Genomic DNA, 16,769 nt, shown 5'->3' on the forward strand with positions numbered 1-16,769 from the left:
CTGAAAATGATACATTAAAGAGTTCTGTTACAGCAAAGGTTATCACATTTTCTTAAATGCTCTCTTGTCCAAAAGCAATTTGGTTTTGCTACTTTTAAGGCCATTATACTCAAGGTCAGACCAGGTAAGAAAATTTGATGCTAAGACTTTCAAGCTGTCTGCTAAGTTTTGGGTTTTTTCCTCCCTGCCAAATAGTATTCAAGTATGTTTACTGATTGAACAGACTTTCTTTTCAAAACGGAACTTCCAGAGCACCTTTTTAACTAATGAGGTCACAAAATCTTAGGTATAGAACTGTTACAAGAATGCATGTAACACACAATCCTAACCCATCTTCACTAGCATTATTAAAATGTGCAAGTTTCAAAACATCTGGTGATATCCTGAATGTCCCAGCTTGTGAAAAAACTAGTATTTTAAAGCCTCACTCTACACATAAAAAGACATATCAGTGAATCAGTGTCTTCAGAAGGTTATATTGGTCTTGCATCGGACACTGCAGCTTTTCCAGGATATATACCCAAATTCTTGGCCTGCATTATTTCTGATGAAGACAGAGTCAATAATCTCTCCACTTATAATGTCTAAATTAGGTTACTATAAATCACAGATTTATGACAAATGAGTTAAACATTCCCAAAATACCTTTTGGCAAAATGCTTTTGGACTGCAATTTTGCCAGATTTTTATTTGTCTGCAAAATTGTCAGTCTATAGTGTACAGAGATATCATTTAGGTTCTGTCATACTACACAAAAATGCTTTGATGTGTAGCTCTTTCCATTTCTATAGGTTGTGTGTATCAGTGACACTCCAGCTTCCTTTTATTTGAGCTCATGAACTTCCATACAGGCAACTCTTAAAAATTTGTGGGTTTTGGTATAATATTGCTGGAGCTTTTAATTCTGTCACCTACAAGGTAGGAAATAGAATTCTGTAATCCCCTGCTTCAAATGACATTTGCCCAATTTTAAAGACAGTATTAAAAGAATGGCTTTTTACAGGTTAAGTTTACTGGCTTGGATTTATTTCTACACAAAGTATTTATCTGATTGCTCAAAACATGGTAAAATAAAATTTAAAAGCTTCAGTTAGTGACTGAAGCTGGATTTAACATGTCGGGTACTTTATTACAAGGAGACCACAAGTCCCAGTGGTGCAATGCTACTGGTAAGAACTATCTAATAAGGATGACGCCCAAATTGGCTGGGAGTGCATAAATCAATACTACAAAACTGTTTTCACTTCTACATGCTGAAGCTTGCAAGATTTTATAAACCAAATAAAAATGATTTACAGACAAACAGAAAGCAAATGATTAACAGTGTACTTCATTTTTATTTTTATAATGCAGAGCAGAAAAGAGCAAGCGATGCTAATCTGAGGAAACGATTTCATAGTGTGTCAGAAGTATGATTTCTATTAGAAATGCACAAATTATGCCACATGGTGCTTCCAAATTCACAGAAAAAGTATTATAAAAGTGAAGTCCTGCTGTGTTAAAAATGCCACAAAATTTTTATTCTGATTAACAGCTATTTAGGTTAGGGCGTGACTTTTCTCTGATATAGCTGTGCTAGTACAACCCCTAGTGTGGACACAGTTTACTGCCATGAAGGCATTATACTCATATAACTTACAAAGCTTGTTCCTAAGAAGGAAAATTATTAAGTAAGGCACTGTTACTTCTGCACAGTTACATCCACAATGGGAGGGCTGAGAGAGAAAAAGAGCGGGCAGTAGGTTATGCTACTTTACAACATACTGGGCCAGACGAACAGATGCAGTTTTTGTGAAGAGAAACTGTGTGGTATATGTCTTCCCCCACCCCCCGCCACAATCTTAATGTTAATCAGGATCATGATGGATGACATTACAAAATACTTATTCAATTTAAATAGTAACATTGCTCATTGCTTCTTCATTTTTATTTTAAGAAATATTCATGTCAAATATTAACAGGTAGTCATACCAAGGTGCCAATGTTTGGTATTAGTCCTAACTGAGTAATAAAGATAGGAAAAGACATACTAGAATAAAAGAGAATAAACCCAAAGATATATACTCCTTTTAGTTTTCCTAATATACACAAATACAGTTTTGAAGTACTTTATAAATACCAGTGTATGATAAATACATATCTGCATTTACTGACATAGAAGTATACGTATCTGATGACCCGAAATTGTACATATGGGGATTTCCGCCTATTCTGACACACCTGAATAACTTTAATCCCTTTTTAAAAGTCACTACATGTAAACTAAAATACATCTTCAAAACTAAAATTTCTCCACAGCAGAATTAAAAATACAATCATACCTCAAGAAACAGTAAACTCATTTTCAATATATCAAAAGGCAATATGAAAAATATTTCTTTGCTTTTAAAACAGAAAAATGCACCATTTAATATAGAATAGCATGAAAATACTGATACATTATTGTTTCTCTACTCTTAAAAAAAGAATTATGTATCTGTTATGAACAGATGGTGGCCAAGGAAGGTATCAACTCTGTCTCTTAGCCAGAAGGTCAGGTCATGGCTGAGAGACCAAAGAACAATTACTGTTTGTTAATCAGTGCCATATAAGATGAAACATTTTAGTTTTTTCTTTCAATAAAAAGATAGATGTGATTGAACTGTTTTCATTTCATTTAAATGAAATAATTTGCAATGACTTATTAACATTTGTTAAAATTTGATTTAAAACAAACAGCAAAACAAACAAACAAACAAACCCAAAATGTACACACACTCATTTTGGTGACCTTTTAACATGTTAAATAATATTAGGACCTATACAGAACTTTATTACTAGCACCACAGCTATAAAAAAGCTGCTAGATGCTGAGCCTGAGAATTTCAAAATAGTTTGTTTTCCTTTTTTTGAGGAACCAACAATCATATTTGAACAATATAAGTACATAATTACCAAATTACTCTAATAATCTTTGCTGATAGGAACTCCCCCTCCTATCACTTCCCTTTAATTATATTGAATTATAAATCACCACATTTTGGTGTATGCATTCCCACACTGAATAAAATACCAGTATGTCGATACATGAGGTTAAAATATTTTGTTAAATTTTGCAATTTGTTCAAAAGGCAATCCTGAAGCAAGTTGGAGAACAGGATTTAAAATCCAAGATACTTCTTCAAATATCTTATTAAACACATCCTGTTTTATTTGTATGCCAAGATTATGCCAACTCTCTTATCTGTGATATCTGTCAAGACACAGACGACAAGCCTGTTTTTTGTTTTTCAAAGTGTCCTTAGGCCTAAAGGATGCAGGAGTAAAAAAAAAAAAAAAAAAAAAAAAAAGCCAACCCTGAAAACAAACTGCTTTAAGGCCCCTGTTTTTCTGTGCTGGATGATTTTCTACACATATTGAGGAGTTATTTTATCTAATAAGCTTCTCTTTTGGATTTTACATATCTTTTGATTATAATTTGGATTAATATTGCTTCCAGCCAAAGCTCATACTTTATTAAGTTAATAAACTTACTGTCCTACATGAAGATTTTAGGAAACTGGTAAATAAAAATATAATTTTAGAAATACTGCATTTTTCCCTATATATATTCTTACACAGGGACCAATTTGTTCACTTATTTAAAAAAAAAAAGAATGGTTTAAAACCTGTTGGATAGGCTGCTCTAATAACAAAAATGTATACTAAAAAAAAAAGATCCTCATGTGCATCTTATACATGTGTATTCAGAAGACATCCACTCTCATGTGCAAATCATAACTTATGAAGGAATAGCTGGAAGTTTGAATACCTAGAGAAAAAACGGATAGAACCTCAACAAAAGGGCACTTCAAAAGATGCAGATTACACCTGTTCGAGCTGCTTGCCAAGTATGTTGCAGGTTACTGTAATAATCTTTCTTACTGCATGGGATGTTTTCTCACAGACCACCTGTAAGGCATATACTGGTTTTTGTATTATTATAAAACACAGTTTTAAGATAATCAACAACTAATGCCTAGTGGAATTTTCATATAGTTATTTTTTCTAGAAGGATATTTTTGGTTTGGTTTGGTTTTTTTTTTTAAAACTTTTCTATGAATCCCAGCATTCATTAACCTTGAATCTTAAAAAAAAAAAGGAAGATATATGATTTTCATTTCTGGTATCATTAGGTTATACTTAGTCTTTAATGTTTTGTCAGGCTGCATGTATACATAATTATATGTGGATTTACTTGTGAGAAAAAGTGTATAAATATATGTATACAGTACATACAATTTAAGTACGTTGTATGAATACATATGATAGAGTAATTCTATATGAAAGCATGGGATGAGTATTATCTAAAATTGAACATACTAGGGCTGAAAACAAGAATAAGATAACCAAGAGGTATTTATTTAATAGTAACAGCTGGCTTGTTGCCATTAATTTAGAAACCATTTAACAGTAATAAATGACCACTATTAGAAAAACTAATCATTCCAGCTTCCGAAATAACCCTACTTAGGCTTCTAATAACTGCAAAGTTATAGCAGTATTATCTCTTACCTGGTCCTTAATTTCAAGCTCCCTTATAGTTTTTGTTCTGTACTCTCTGAGCTCCTTTTCTGCCTCATCCTTCTTCATTTTGGTTTGATTCAACTGATAGCGCATTTCTCCACACACCTGTTAGATTATACAGACAACATGATCTGTAGCTTGAAGAATCCATAGCCCAGGATTTGCAATTAGATCTTTTGGTGCCCTCTAGAGGTCATTTAAATGCAACATATTTTAATTTACAGATATTTTAAGACTACATATGGTAAATGTTTTTATATAAAAAGGTGGATCTGAATTCTCTATATAGTCATTAACTTTGAAATATGCAGTGCCTTCTAGATTCAATTATATTTGGATCAAGATTTTGCTAAGTATAAATATTTATGTTGTAAATATATGTGCTACTAAATACAGTTAAACTACAGTTGCTGGTTTTATATTCTTCTCCCATTCTCTCCAAAATCCCAAGAAAGTCTATGTCAACACTTTCAAAACCTAGAAGGATCTATCACACTCGTATATAAGGGTGTAGTTTCTTATCTTGCCAATTTTCCACTGTTAAGAAAGAAAATGTTTAGATGTTAATACAGTAATTTTCAAAGTTAGATCAGAGCATAATAGACTTACTGCAAAATGAAAATAAATTCTTTAAAAACAATGCCTAATTCAAATATATGCATGAGCCAGAAGAAAGGGATTAAAGCAACATTTAAAGAAATCTAGTATCACTTCCACAAAGGCAACAATTATTCTCTGCTGTTGGGATGTTCATTATTTTACCTCCTCATTCCTTTCCACCTTAAGGCAGCTCAACTTCAAAGGGTCTGGGGAGGGGTTAGGGGCAAGAAAGAAAAAAACCCCATACTAATCCCTTCCACGTAACTTTCACTACTGCTGTGCAGGGATGTTATTCTCCCATTTCCATATCTAAGACTTTTAAAGGATTCTATTTGATCTTACCTGTTGGGAATGGAGAAGGATGGTGGACAAGCTGTCCCCTTTTTGTCCTTATCCTATGCAATCATCTCCAATTTATGCTTGTTTATTTCACCTTAATTAACCAAACATAAATACATGCACATTCCCTAACAAGAACACAAATGTGTTTACTCACAGCTACTCTTAGAGAAGAATTCTTTCCAACTCACTCTGCTTCCCTTGCGCCACTTACATTCTTTCACTTGCTTCCTATATGTATGCACTTCTAATTTGCTACTACAGTTCTCCGTGCTTCTCAGCAATCTCCTCACACACACTCTACAACCCAAATTAATTTCTATTTTTCCGTCTCATACCTCTTCTCATTTTCACTTTTATTTTTCTCCTTCTTAAAAAAAAGGTAGGGTAAAAGTAAATATGCATACTGCAATCAAATCACCTTAGGAAAAAACAAAACCAACTGTCATAAGTTTAAGAAGCAGTGTCACTTATTAATTCAAAAGACAGCTTGTGAATTTAGCCCTGTTGCAAATAATGCAAGGTAGAAAATACTCTGATGAATGGCAAAGTTCTAAAGTATTTTTTTTTTTAATACTGAAATATCATATGCAGCTAAAAAATCCTAAAATGCAACTGCATAGATTGCCAACTCTGCCTTTCTACCTCCTCCTTACTTTATATGAAGGATGTAACAAAGTGCACTATGTCACTTCCTAGAAGCAAAATAATAAAAAAAATAATACAGCCATCCTTGCCTTCAGCTCCCCCATACATCATACAAAGTGAATAACGCAGAAGAATCAGCAGATGGTGCTGTCCTAATAATGGATTTTTTTCAGTCTCCTCGTAGTTCAGAATGAAGGAAAAAGATTCTCACGCCAAACTTTTTTCTTCTGGTGCATGCAGAAAAAAATATTTCACATAAAACTCAAAAGGAAAAATGTTGTTATTTGCTGTTATTAATAATGGCAAACTGAGTTTGGAAATGAGGGGTCAGATTCACAAACAGACATAGATGTCACATAGCCAATGAAAAATGTCAGGGTCACGCACATAGTCCTGACAGCTCAATGGTCAGGACGCTCCTCCAGGATGTTCGAAGACTCCTCAGTTCAGAAGAGGGACACAAATGCAGTCTTCCAGTCTCTCAGGACAGTGCAATGAAAACACAGCATAGAGACTGGAACCACAGTGTCACTCTCCTGAGAGACTGCTTCAAATCGGTAGGCTATAAAATTGTTCTTTCCAGACCAATGGATATTTATACCCACTACCTCTTTCCCCGCCTCCCTGCCCCTTTAAGTGGTGCTAGTCATCCATGAACCCAGTCTGAAAAACCAAAGGTGTGTTTCAGAAATGGTAAACCAAGCCATTCTGACATTCTTAAAATGCTCCCTCATTTGTTCTTCAGCTGTAATTGAATTAAATTTTTTAGTAAGTTTGGATGACTTTTTCCTGTAAATTTTCTGCAATACTTTCATCTATTTCCACCAGCAGGGAAAGCAGAGGAAGAGAGGAACTGTTGAAAACTTCTCCAGAAGTCTCTAGCAGCCTAACAAATTAATTGCCCCCCAAAACCTTGTAATTAATGACTGAGAAGGTAGGATTGCCCTAGGATTATTGGTAAGGTATACAGGCATTTCAAGAGGTTGTAATAAGTTTGAATTCTCAGATTGTCTATTCTATAGAAATTTAGCATCCTCTCATCTTCATGAAGCTGAAGTTAAGAAATAACATGTGAATGATGAAAACTAAGCTAATAAAAACAATCACTTTAAAAATGTGTCATCTCCCAGCATAAATTTTGGATGTCAATTGTTTTTTCTTTCTCGTGTTATGACCCAAATTAAGGCTCTAATAGATTGAGAAACATGCAAAATAAAGCACCCAGAAGCAATACACATACATAGATAGATGTTATGCTGTAATTCTTAACTAGAAGAAAGATCTCTTTGTAAAAGGCATACCATCAATATTAATGAATAAAGCAGTACATCACATACAAATTCTACAGGAAAGTACTTGAAAACCAGTGATTTGATACAGCTCCATTTATTTTAGCACTGCATGTCCCAGAGGTAGCAATTACAGGACAGTGCTGAATACTATGTTGTCTCACTCATATAAAATGCAATTTTTAATGAAACACTGGATTGCAGTTTTAAATAGCCTGCATATTCTGCAAGGTAGAAAGGTTAGCTTTTGCATCACAAGGTGACTTGGCAGACTGAAAAAGTTATCTTTTTATTTGTAAAACTGTGCCTCTGGGATATTCAGATGAAGTTTACATTTATCACATGTTCTTTACCAATACAGAAGAAAATGCAGAAAAAAGTTCTCATCTTTCAGGTCACGATGATAAGGAAAATCAAGCTCAATACTCATTTATATAAATGTGCCTACCTTATTCATCTCCATTTCATGAGATGCAAGCTGATGTTGTGATTCTTCTAACTGGTTAACTAGAGAGTTCTTTTCCCTTGTAATTCTCTCTACCTGAGCCTCCAACATGGCCACATTCTCAGACATGGACATCACCTGCAAAAAGCTCGAGAACATTGTAATGATGCAATTTGACCAACCACAGATCTAAATCTCGTGGGACTTTCTCCTTGAAAGCAACTGCATGTAGCCAAAATACATAGCATTAAAAATATAATAAAAATATACCTACAATAAAAATATAATAAAAATATAAATTAAAAATGTAACAATATGTTTGTTATTTTTAATTCATTTATCATACACTAGTTTATTTGAAACTTTTCATCAACCAGACTAGTCTCCAGGACTTGTTAGTATGGACAAAGTGTCAGAAACAGGTGGTTGCTGGTCTTCCAGCTGCAAGAGCACTACTTAACACCTTCTTATCCATCCTTATGTAGATTGGTTTAAACCAAAGCACATTCCCCCAGCTAAAGAAAACTGTTATTGCAACCACAGATCTTAAATTAATTTTCAAGTTCAGAAAACATTTCAGCACTATAGATCAAAGCATGATGTTGTACAAAACCCATATAGAAATAGTATGTTAAAAATTCTAATGTAATTCAGATCAAATCTTGCTGAATGTTAAAAAAATGTAACAATAAAACAGAGACAGTGACCCTTCAGCTATTTGGCCCTGAAGCTTACTAATATAAGTGGAAATAATGGTGTCTGACAGTTCTAGGTTAACTTACAGGAATTCAAAGCTAAACCTAGAGGATTATATATTCATAACTATTTTTCACTCATTATACATCCACCTGATTCATGTATCATGCCAATTCTCCCCTTCAAACAAATCACTCCATAAAGTAAGCAATAAAATATTCATATCGAGGTTGACTTGATGCACAGTATACCATTTCTAGCATCTCATAACCTGCAAATATAAAAGTAGTTAATCATACGTAGGCATAAGTCATGCATATAGCTCGTAGTTTTCTACAAAGTCATCCCAAATCTTTAATTACCATGCATGATATCATCATAGTGCCACTATATGTTAATATGTATGTAGGATTTAAAAAAAGGACTACAACTACTGTAAGTGGGAAACAGTTCCAGTAAAACACATCTCAGTGGGTGATGAAATACAAAGTAATGTGATGACATGGAGTGAATTATTCTACAAAAAAAAAAAGGTATGAAATGCTTGTCTAATAGGCTGTATTTTGGAGTGCATACTCTGCTCTACAGCAAATCTGTAACTAAACAACTAAATGCATAAGAAGGATAACTTCCAATGGATAGCAAGGAGTCAAACAAGGAATTGCTTAATAATGTCTCATTGTCTCCAGTGTAAGGTTAATTTTTTTAATTTCAGTTTCCCCGGCAACAGATTTCTGATGATCACTTACAACAGTTCACTTTCTTAAATATCACCTAGCCCCTATCACTGTGCTTAATTCCTGTTTTATTATCTGGAACTGGAGTCAAAGGCTTTGACCTCCTGTAGCAGCTTCAGAACATTATTTCACCATCTCAAAATACCAGAAATACAACCACATCGGTTCCTTGTTTATGTTAGTAGCTTTCCAGCCATTTCACAACCACCACCACCACTACTAAAGAACCTCCTCTTTTTTAAACACTCAAGTAGTTTACCCTGTTCAGTCTGTGCTCTCCAGATTTTATAAACAGTATGGCTTATTTCTACAAGGAGTCCCAAATACAGAAAAAGCCTACAATCAGAAGAGAAATTCACTATATTGTTTCCAAACCTCCACCAGAAAATGGTTGAAGAGGTTGCACATCAAACAAGCATGAAAAGCACTAATTCATGGAGCATTTCTCTCTCTACTCTTCTTCCCGTTTTTTTCTGCAATCTCCTTAGAAGTGCCTCCTCTGTCACATCTCACAGGCTTACTGCTGTTAGCATGAGGTTTCCTCTGTAGATTCTATTGGGCAGAAAACCCTTATGTTTTATACTCAAATTATTAGCATCTAGAAGTCTAAAACAAGGTTATCAAGGCTCTGTTGCAACGGTCACAGTATAAATGATGAGACAGATTCTGTCTCAGGGAGTTTATAAACATCAGTAAAAGTGAGAAAAGAGATTCCAACACATTTCTGCAGGTGGGCAAATTAAGCATATGGTAAGATTACTCTGAAAAAAAACATACTAGAATGCAAATACCATATCATAACATTAATATATATGTATATGTAAGCTCAAAGTAACAAAGAATCCTAAATTTAACATGCCAAGTCAACAAGTTAGCACAACTTAAACAGTAATTTTTATAAGAAGCTAGGTACAAACCTTGCATCACGTATTACTTAATCCTTTCCTACTTGGACAAAGTGCATTAGAAAATATTGTGCAAACTAAAATAAAGTGCGTAACATCAACAACTTGGTATGTATCTAGTGACAAGGCACAAACCCGTTATTCAGACTCAAAGGATCACTTATCTACCACTGCTTTAAAGCAATGGTGGAAGTGATGTACTGAGCTCTCAAATCGAAAACTGAAACAAAATGAAAGACAAGCCAACAGCAAGTTTAAGGAGGACGATACACTCATTTTAATCCACAAATAGAAAAAAGAAAACAACTCATACCATTGCTGCCAAGTCCTCCCTTTCCTTCTTCATTTCTTCCCGCAGTGCTTCTTTTTCATCAGTCCTCTTACTTAGCTGTGCAGCTAACTCCCTTTCAAGACGATTCTTCTGCCGTTCCATCTCACTTTTCAGCTGCTCACACTGGACTAGAGCCTAGAAAAAACTATTTATTTTAAGTGGAAGAAACCTAAAATTTTAAACAAACATGCTATTTATCTAATGCCTTCAGAGAAACCCAATTTGCTATTAGAAAGGCCATCTTCTGGTTTTTTACATAGTTATTATAATGTTTATACATACCCTACTGTGTTAACATCTAGAATAGGACTAACAAATTGAAAACAAATGTATATGTTTGTATGTACATACATGCCCTACTGTAATTTAGAAATCCAATTGCTTTTAGGAGTCACAGCAATGATGGAAACATTTTTCAAAGTGTATTTTCCAAACAGGTACCTGTTCTTCTAAAACTAAGATGATTATTTGCCTTGCATTTAAAATTCCTGCATAGCTGAAGGAAAAATAAATAAATAAATAATGTATGCACTTCCACTCACTCTCCCCCGTGAAATGAATTACTGACTGCAGAAGGCTAAGAAGAAACCTGGAAGAAGTAAATAAAGATACAAAGAAACAAATTTATTTTTTAGGTTTTTTTATTAGTTTCAGGTTTGTCAAATAAAGAAGATTAATTCTACTGAAAACTCATAAATGTCCGGCTTAATTAATAAGTGTTAAAATACAGGTTATAGATGTGTTTTCTATCAAAATAAACATAAGTTCATATGCAAGAAGCACAGCAGACACTATCTTCAAAAAAAACTAAGAGGAAAAAGAATAATCTATCAATTTATGGTAATATATCCCTGCCAAGGGGATAGGAGTTGAGTGTTATGTCAGTTTAAATCAGAAACACGCTACTCTATTAAAAGTAAATTGAAGCATTCAAAGCACCCTAAAGGCAGCTTGCTAGGCCAGGAATAAACTAGATTTCATTTCATCCTTTCACTGATACTCAGCATATCCTATTTCAAGGAAGCTAAAGTAACTCCCTTGTAGGAATCCTACCTTATTACCCTTTATTGTCAAATTAGGGTTTTTTTAAACTACTTATTTTTCTTTTACTCAAAGCCAACCCCCTATATGCAATTTCCTTGGTGTTGGGCTGTTCATGACGGAAGCCCATTAAACCGTGATTTTTAGAGAATTCTCTAACAGTCTTCATTAGGTTTATGTCAATTCTGTGGGACCCGCCTCAGGGTCGCTTTCCTATCACAAGTCTACCTCGGTGAAGGAATCTCTCTGTTGTTGCCATGAATCCTTTTCTGTAGGAATGTATCATCAGCAAACAATTGTCTGAATAAGACTGCTGTAGTTACATAGACATGTAAAACAATGCAACTCTAGAAGAAATAAGTTGCAAGAAGAAATCTGTATTTTGTTAGCTCCACCATTCTGACAATTACTCTTCTATGACATTTACGTTGAAAATGCATTCCTGGATTTCCTTCATCTGTGGAAGTTTAACCTTACCAGATCTCCTCCTTGCTCTATGTAAGAGGCAAGTGGCCACAAACTATAGAGACAACCGTAAGACAAGAAAAAATGGTGGTTTTAAATGATAAGCACCAGAGGTTGCTTAAGACTTTAAGACACCTGAGGTCTTGACTTTCTGTCAAGAGGGTGATAAAATTACAATTAAAGCATTTGGAAGCCCAAACTGTTAACTCCTCACTTTACTTATGTGGGCTGGTCTATTGGATTCCATGGTAATTACAAAGAAAAACAGCACTTTACCTTACGAGTACAATAGGAATGGGAAAATAAAGGATGGTTTGTACTTACCAAGAGAAATACCAGTACATATAAAAATGCTAAATTAATGCAGCATAAGTAAAAGATTTCTTCCTGATCCTTCATATTACAACAGGTCTTGAGCACGGAAAAAACAGACTACTATTCAGTCTTGTATACGAATAGCACTTCACGTTTCCTCGCTGCAGTGAAGAGGGTGGCCAGTAGAGACCCTAGGAAGCTGCTTTCTTTATGTGGCAGAAATAGAATAGGTACGGAGACCCATTTTATTAAAGGTTCTACTAATTTGTCTTGCTAAGTTTTATTCTTAGGCCACATTTCTAACATGAGCTACATTGAATAAGAATTTATAGGGATTTTCTTTTTAAATACTAAAATAAAGATTTCCAACACCAAATGAAAAAAGAGGAAGATCAGATAACTTCACTTTATTGCACAGAGGAGGAAAAGTATTTTGTGCAGTTTTAAATAGCAGTAAGTGAATAACATTTCTATCAGACAACTGTAGAACCCACCCCAAAAAAGTAAATGAGTAAGCAATTAAAAAATGTAGCCCCTCAGGGACAGGATGTAACAGGTGAACAGTGGGCTCAGAGGGATTCTCTCTTTGTTCAGTAAAAAACAAGGACCTGTAGTACTCTGAAGTTAAATTTAACATGTACATAGATTGCCAACTCTCATTGGTTTTTTCCCTACTGATTATAGTTAAAGACCCTACACACATTAGGGTCTGTTACAGCATTAGATGAATAACCAATCTGATCAATAGAACAATTACATCAATCTTGTCCACTATTAAAAACAACAGCATTTCATTAAAAAGAAAAAAAACCACAAACCAACCTCTCTCAGTTGCACAGTAATTCACTAATAATACAGTAGATGTCACTAAATATCAAGGAAATAAGTTAGGAAATAATTAGGTTGATTGTATATAGTAACTCGGGCTAACACAAGCATTAAATCAAAACTGGTTTTATCATTATTATTTACATAACACCTAAAGCTTCCTGTAGGTAGCATCAGACAGGACTTCTTATCTTCAAAGAGTTCTGTTCTTGCACTGCACTCATCTGAGGCAAAAGAGTTGTTTGTAAGCATTTTAAATATTCTTTCCAGAATAGCTCAGAAATGTGATATGAGAATTATCCTCTTACATGTCATGAATGCCTTTGAAAATTCTACCATTCAGTTTCTATTACCTAGCTCTGAAACTACGTCAGAATTTAAATGATGGCCTAAGAAGGCAACACACCCTACAGCCTTGATGAGAATTTAAGAACAAATATAGAGTTCATGTTTACTGCTCAAACAGTCACACAGTGCAATCCTCTTAAATCTACTACATCATATCAACATGTGGTAAGTCTTATGTGTATTCTCTCATGAGCATAAAAACAAATTAATATTTGCAGTAGATCTGAATACTGAAAAGCTCTTGTTTCTTAATAAATTTACCTTTGTTTTTTCTAAATTGGCCTCTTCTGCCATTTGCAGAGCTCGTTTAACTTGCTCACAAGCATTAGATTCTCTTTGCCGCATCTCTTTCATGTTTCGTCTCAGTGAAACAAGTGCATCCATCAAGTCATCTCTTTCTCTGCATATAAAGAAAAAAACAGATATTTCTTCTGTATCTTTTCTCAAGAGAAAAAAAACCCAACAGGTATATCAAATATAAAATGTTAACAGATAAAAGACATAAGGGTAGTAAATGAAGCAAGACTAAAACCAGCATGGGTTAAGAGTGAAAGACAGCATACTGCTAGCTTGGCAGATATTAAAAATGCCATTTGCTTGATGAGCAGTCTTTCACTTCAGAAGGATGGTCCATCAGTGAAACTGCCAGTAATGACAGCACAGCTCAAGTCATATATTGGAGCTGAGCAACATTCTGTTGGTATTACTAAATGGAGATCCATGCTTAAAAACTAAACAATAAAAAAAAAGGTATGTTTCTGAAAAAACAGGTTGAAGCAATATGAAATTACAGTGTCATTAAATGTAAAATAAGGAGAAAAAAATAAAAGGAAGGATTAGGTTCAACAAGTAATTCAGATCACTAAGTACATCAAATGAAAATCAATGGCCCTTTGCTGCAAACTGGAACTAAACTAAACAATAAGACTTCTGGATTCTACATCTCCTCTGAAGTTTTGTTAACTAAGAAACTGAGATCTATACCAAACGGTGAAGCACAGTCAGTAAAACTGTAATACTTAATTTCACCTTTTCCTTATTTTGATATGTTGAAAGCTTTTAAATTAAGAGTATAATTGTCTGTGTTGTAGGTGCAACTAGAGATTCTGGCTGAAAACTGTTGTGTTTGGTTTTTATTTTTTTCTTCCTGTTGTGTGGAATGGTAACACAGTTGTATTTGCCAGAGCACTAACAGTCATATTTTGAATTTTGTTTCAACAAGATTTGGAGGAAGTCCCTTTGAAAATCCCTACTGAAATAACTTTGCTTTTAGTAAGTTGTATCACAGGAAGATGGAGTGTTCAGATTTTGTTAAATCTCAAACTGAAATAATAGTTCAAGAAAGATAAATAGGTCAGCTCAAATCTTTTATTTCAAACTGCACTATAATACAAGATGACAAGAATGTACGGATTTATAGTTTATTCATATTTTCCAGTGTCTGTGACAAGTAATTACTTTTCTTACAAAAGCAGATTTTGACACATGACTTTTCAGCAACAGAGAGCTTTCCCAGAAAATTCTTGGACTTGACAATAGAAAAATACATAAATCCTGGCAACAGTCATCTAATGAGTAGAGATAATATCCATTTGACAGACTATATGTACTATGTCCCTTCAGTCTTCTTGCTTCTAACTGATCCACTACCTCATCTCTAGCAGGCTCATTCTAAAACTTGAGAAATCCTAAGAAGCTTCAGATATCTGACAATAAGTAGATGTCTGTTTAACAAACTTTGAGAAAGCTGCAGTATCTTATCATTAATAGCAGCAAGTAGAAAGGGAGAGCTTTTTGAAGATGATTGACTAGCAGAATTTCTTAAGAAAAAAAACCATTTTAATGCTGTTGGGATTTCTGAATTATATATATTATATTCAGCCTGTATAGGTGTTTTTGTTTAAATCATTTAAATAAAATCTACAATTAAAAAAGGGCTGCAGCAAATAATTTAATTTATTTTTAATGAAAGGAACTTTTTTCCCTGACTTCTTGTAGTTAGGGAGGAGCAATGCAAACTATCCCTAACACCTGGCCTACTAAGCCAATTCAAGGGGGGGGGGTGTGGAAATTACCCTGCTGATGTACCCTAAAAGTTCTCCAAATGTAAGGATAATAAAGTGGAACCAGAAAAACTTCCAACAACAGAAAAACAAGGGACTTCTGCAGGAAATAATCAAAATACACAGACTTCTGTAATACTTGTTCTGACAGAGTGAAGGCTTTGTTTGCACAAAAAATGCAGGAAACAGTAGTTTCCTGTCTACAGTCTGATTATCTGGACAGCCCAAGGTATCATAATTACAAGATAATAACTAACATTCTTTCCTAGTTGAAATAAGCAGCAAAACTATCATGGATTTCAAAGTGGTTGGGACCACAGCATTATAACTTCAACGTGGGAGTCCACTGTTCCGCAAGTGCACATCTCTCTATGAATGCAACCCAACACATTGAGACTTACATGGTTTAATGTACGCAACTGTACTTTCAGTGACAAAGTACCACCCATACCTACCTTGTTACCCTCTCGATGGTCTGCATGTGAACATTAGAATGAGTCTGTGCAAGAACTGCCTCATGTTGTGCACATTTCAGACACAGACCACCAACTCGGCTAGAATTCGTGGCTGAAACGAGTGACTTCTGGTATTTTAGCCTTCCTTCCAAATCTTTGCATATCTTCTGAGATTCTGAAAGGTCTTTTCTAGAAAAAAAGAAATAAAAATATTTTTAAAAATAAAAATTCTATTTTATAAAAATATTAAAATTATAAAATATTTATAAATATAAAATATATTCTAAAATACATTATTAAAATTATTAAAATTATTAAAATATTTTATATACAATTATAAAACTATTGTGCAATCAAATATGTCTACAAGTTATATTTATATGCAATATATAATTACAGATGAACATTATTTTACACATTTTAGTAGACTAAGGAAGACTTTAACAGAGAAATAATAGTTGAACTGCCCAATCAAAATTTTTATTAAACAAAACAAAATTATATTAATTTGTTCCCTCCCTCTGTAGTATCAGAAAATACTGAAGCTACACAGAAAATTACTACATAAAACTTGTAGGTTTACATATTGTCTGAACAGAGTAAAAGATTCATTAGCAAGAAACACTATCAACTGTATAAATATTTCAATACCCTATCTAACATGTTCTCTGTTGCTCTTACTAATAATATCACTAACTTCACATTTCTTCTCTACTGTC

At 34.0% G+C, this 16,769-nt stretch overlaps 1 protein-coding gene across 8 annotated transcripts in view; it reads right to left on the reverse strand.

Moving 5' to 3' along the window:
• Positions 1-16,769, reverse strand: part of SDCCAG8 (SHH signaling and ciliogenesis regulator SDCCAG8) — a 117,987-nt gene that overhangs the window by 81,199 nt on the left and 20,019 nt on the right. For all 8 annotated transcript variants that reach the window (XR_007509868.1, XR_007509869.1, XM_049831394.1 and 5 more), the window contains exons 8-12: positions 16,051-16,239; positions 13,794-13,932; positions 10,518-10,670; positions 7,870-8,004; positions 4,534-4,650 (exon numbers count right to left, since the gene is read on the reverse strand). Coding sequence is in view for 6 of the 8 variants with exons in the window: in XM_049831394.1 (XP_049687351.1) it covers positions 4,534-4,650; positions 7,870-8,004; positions 10,518-10,670; positions 13,794-13,932; positions 16,051-16,239 (733 nt within the window). In the remaining 2 variants the exon portion in view is untranslated. The remainder of the gene's footprint in view (positions 1-4,533; positions 4,651-7,869; positions 8,005-10,517; positions 10,671-13,793; positions 13,933-16,050; positions 16,240-16,769) is intronic.

The sequence above is a fragment of the Accipiter gentilis genome, chromosome 28, assembly GCF_929443795.1.
Source record: "Accipiter gentilis chromosome 28, bAccGen1.1, whole genome shotgun sequence".
NCBI lineage: Eukaryota > Metazoa > Chordata > Aves > Accipitriformes > Accipitridae > Astur > Astur gentilis.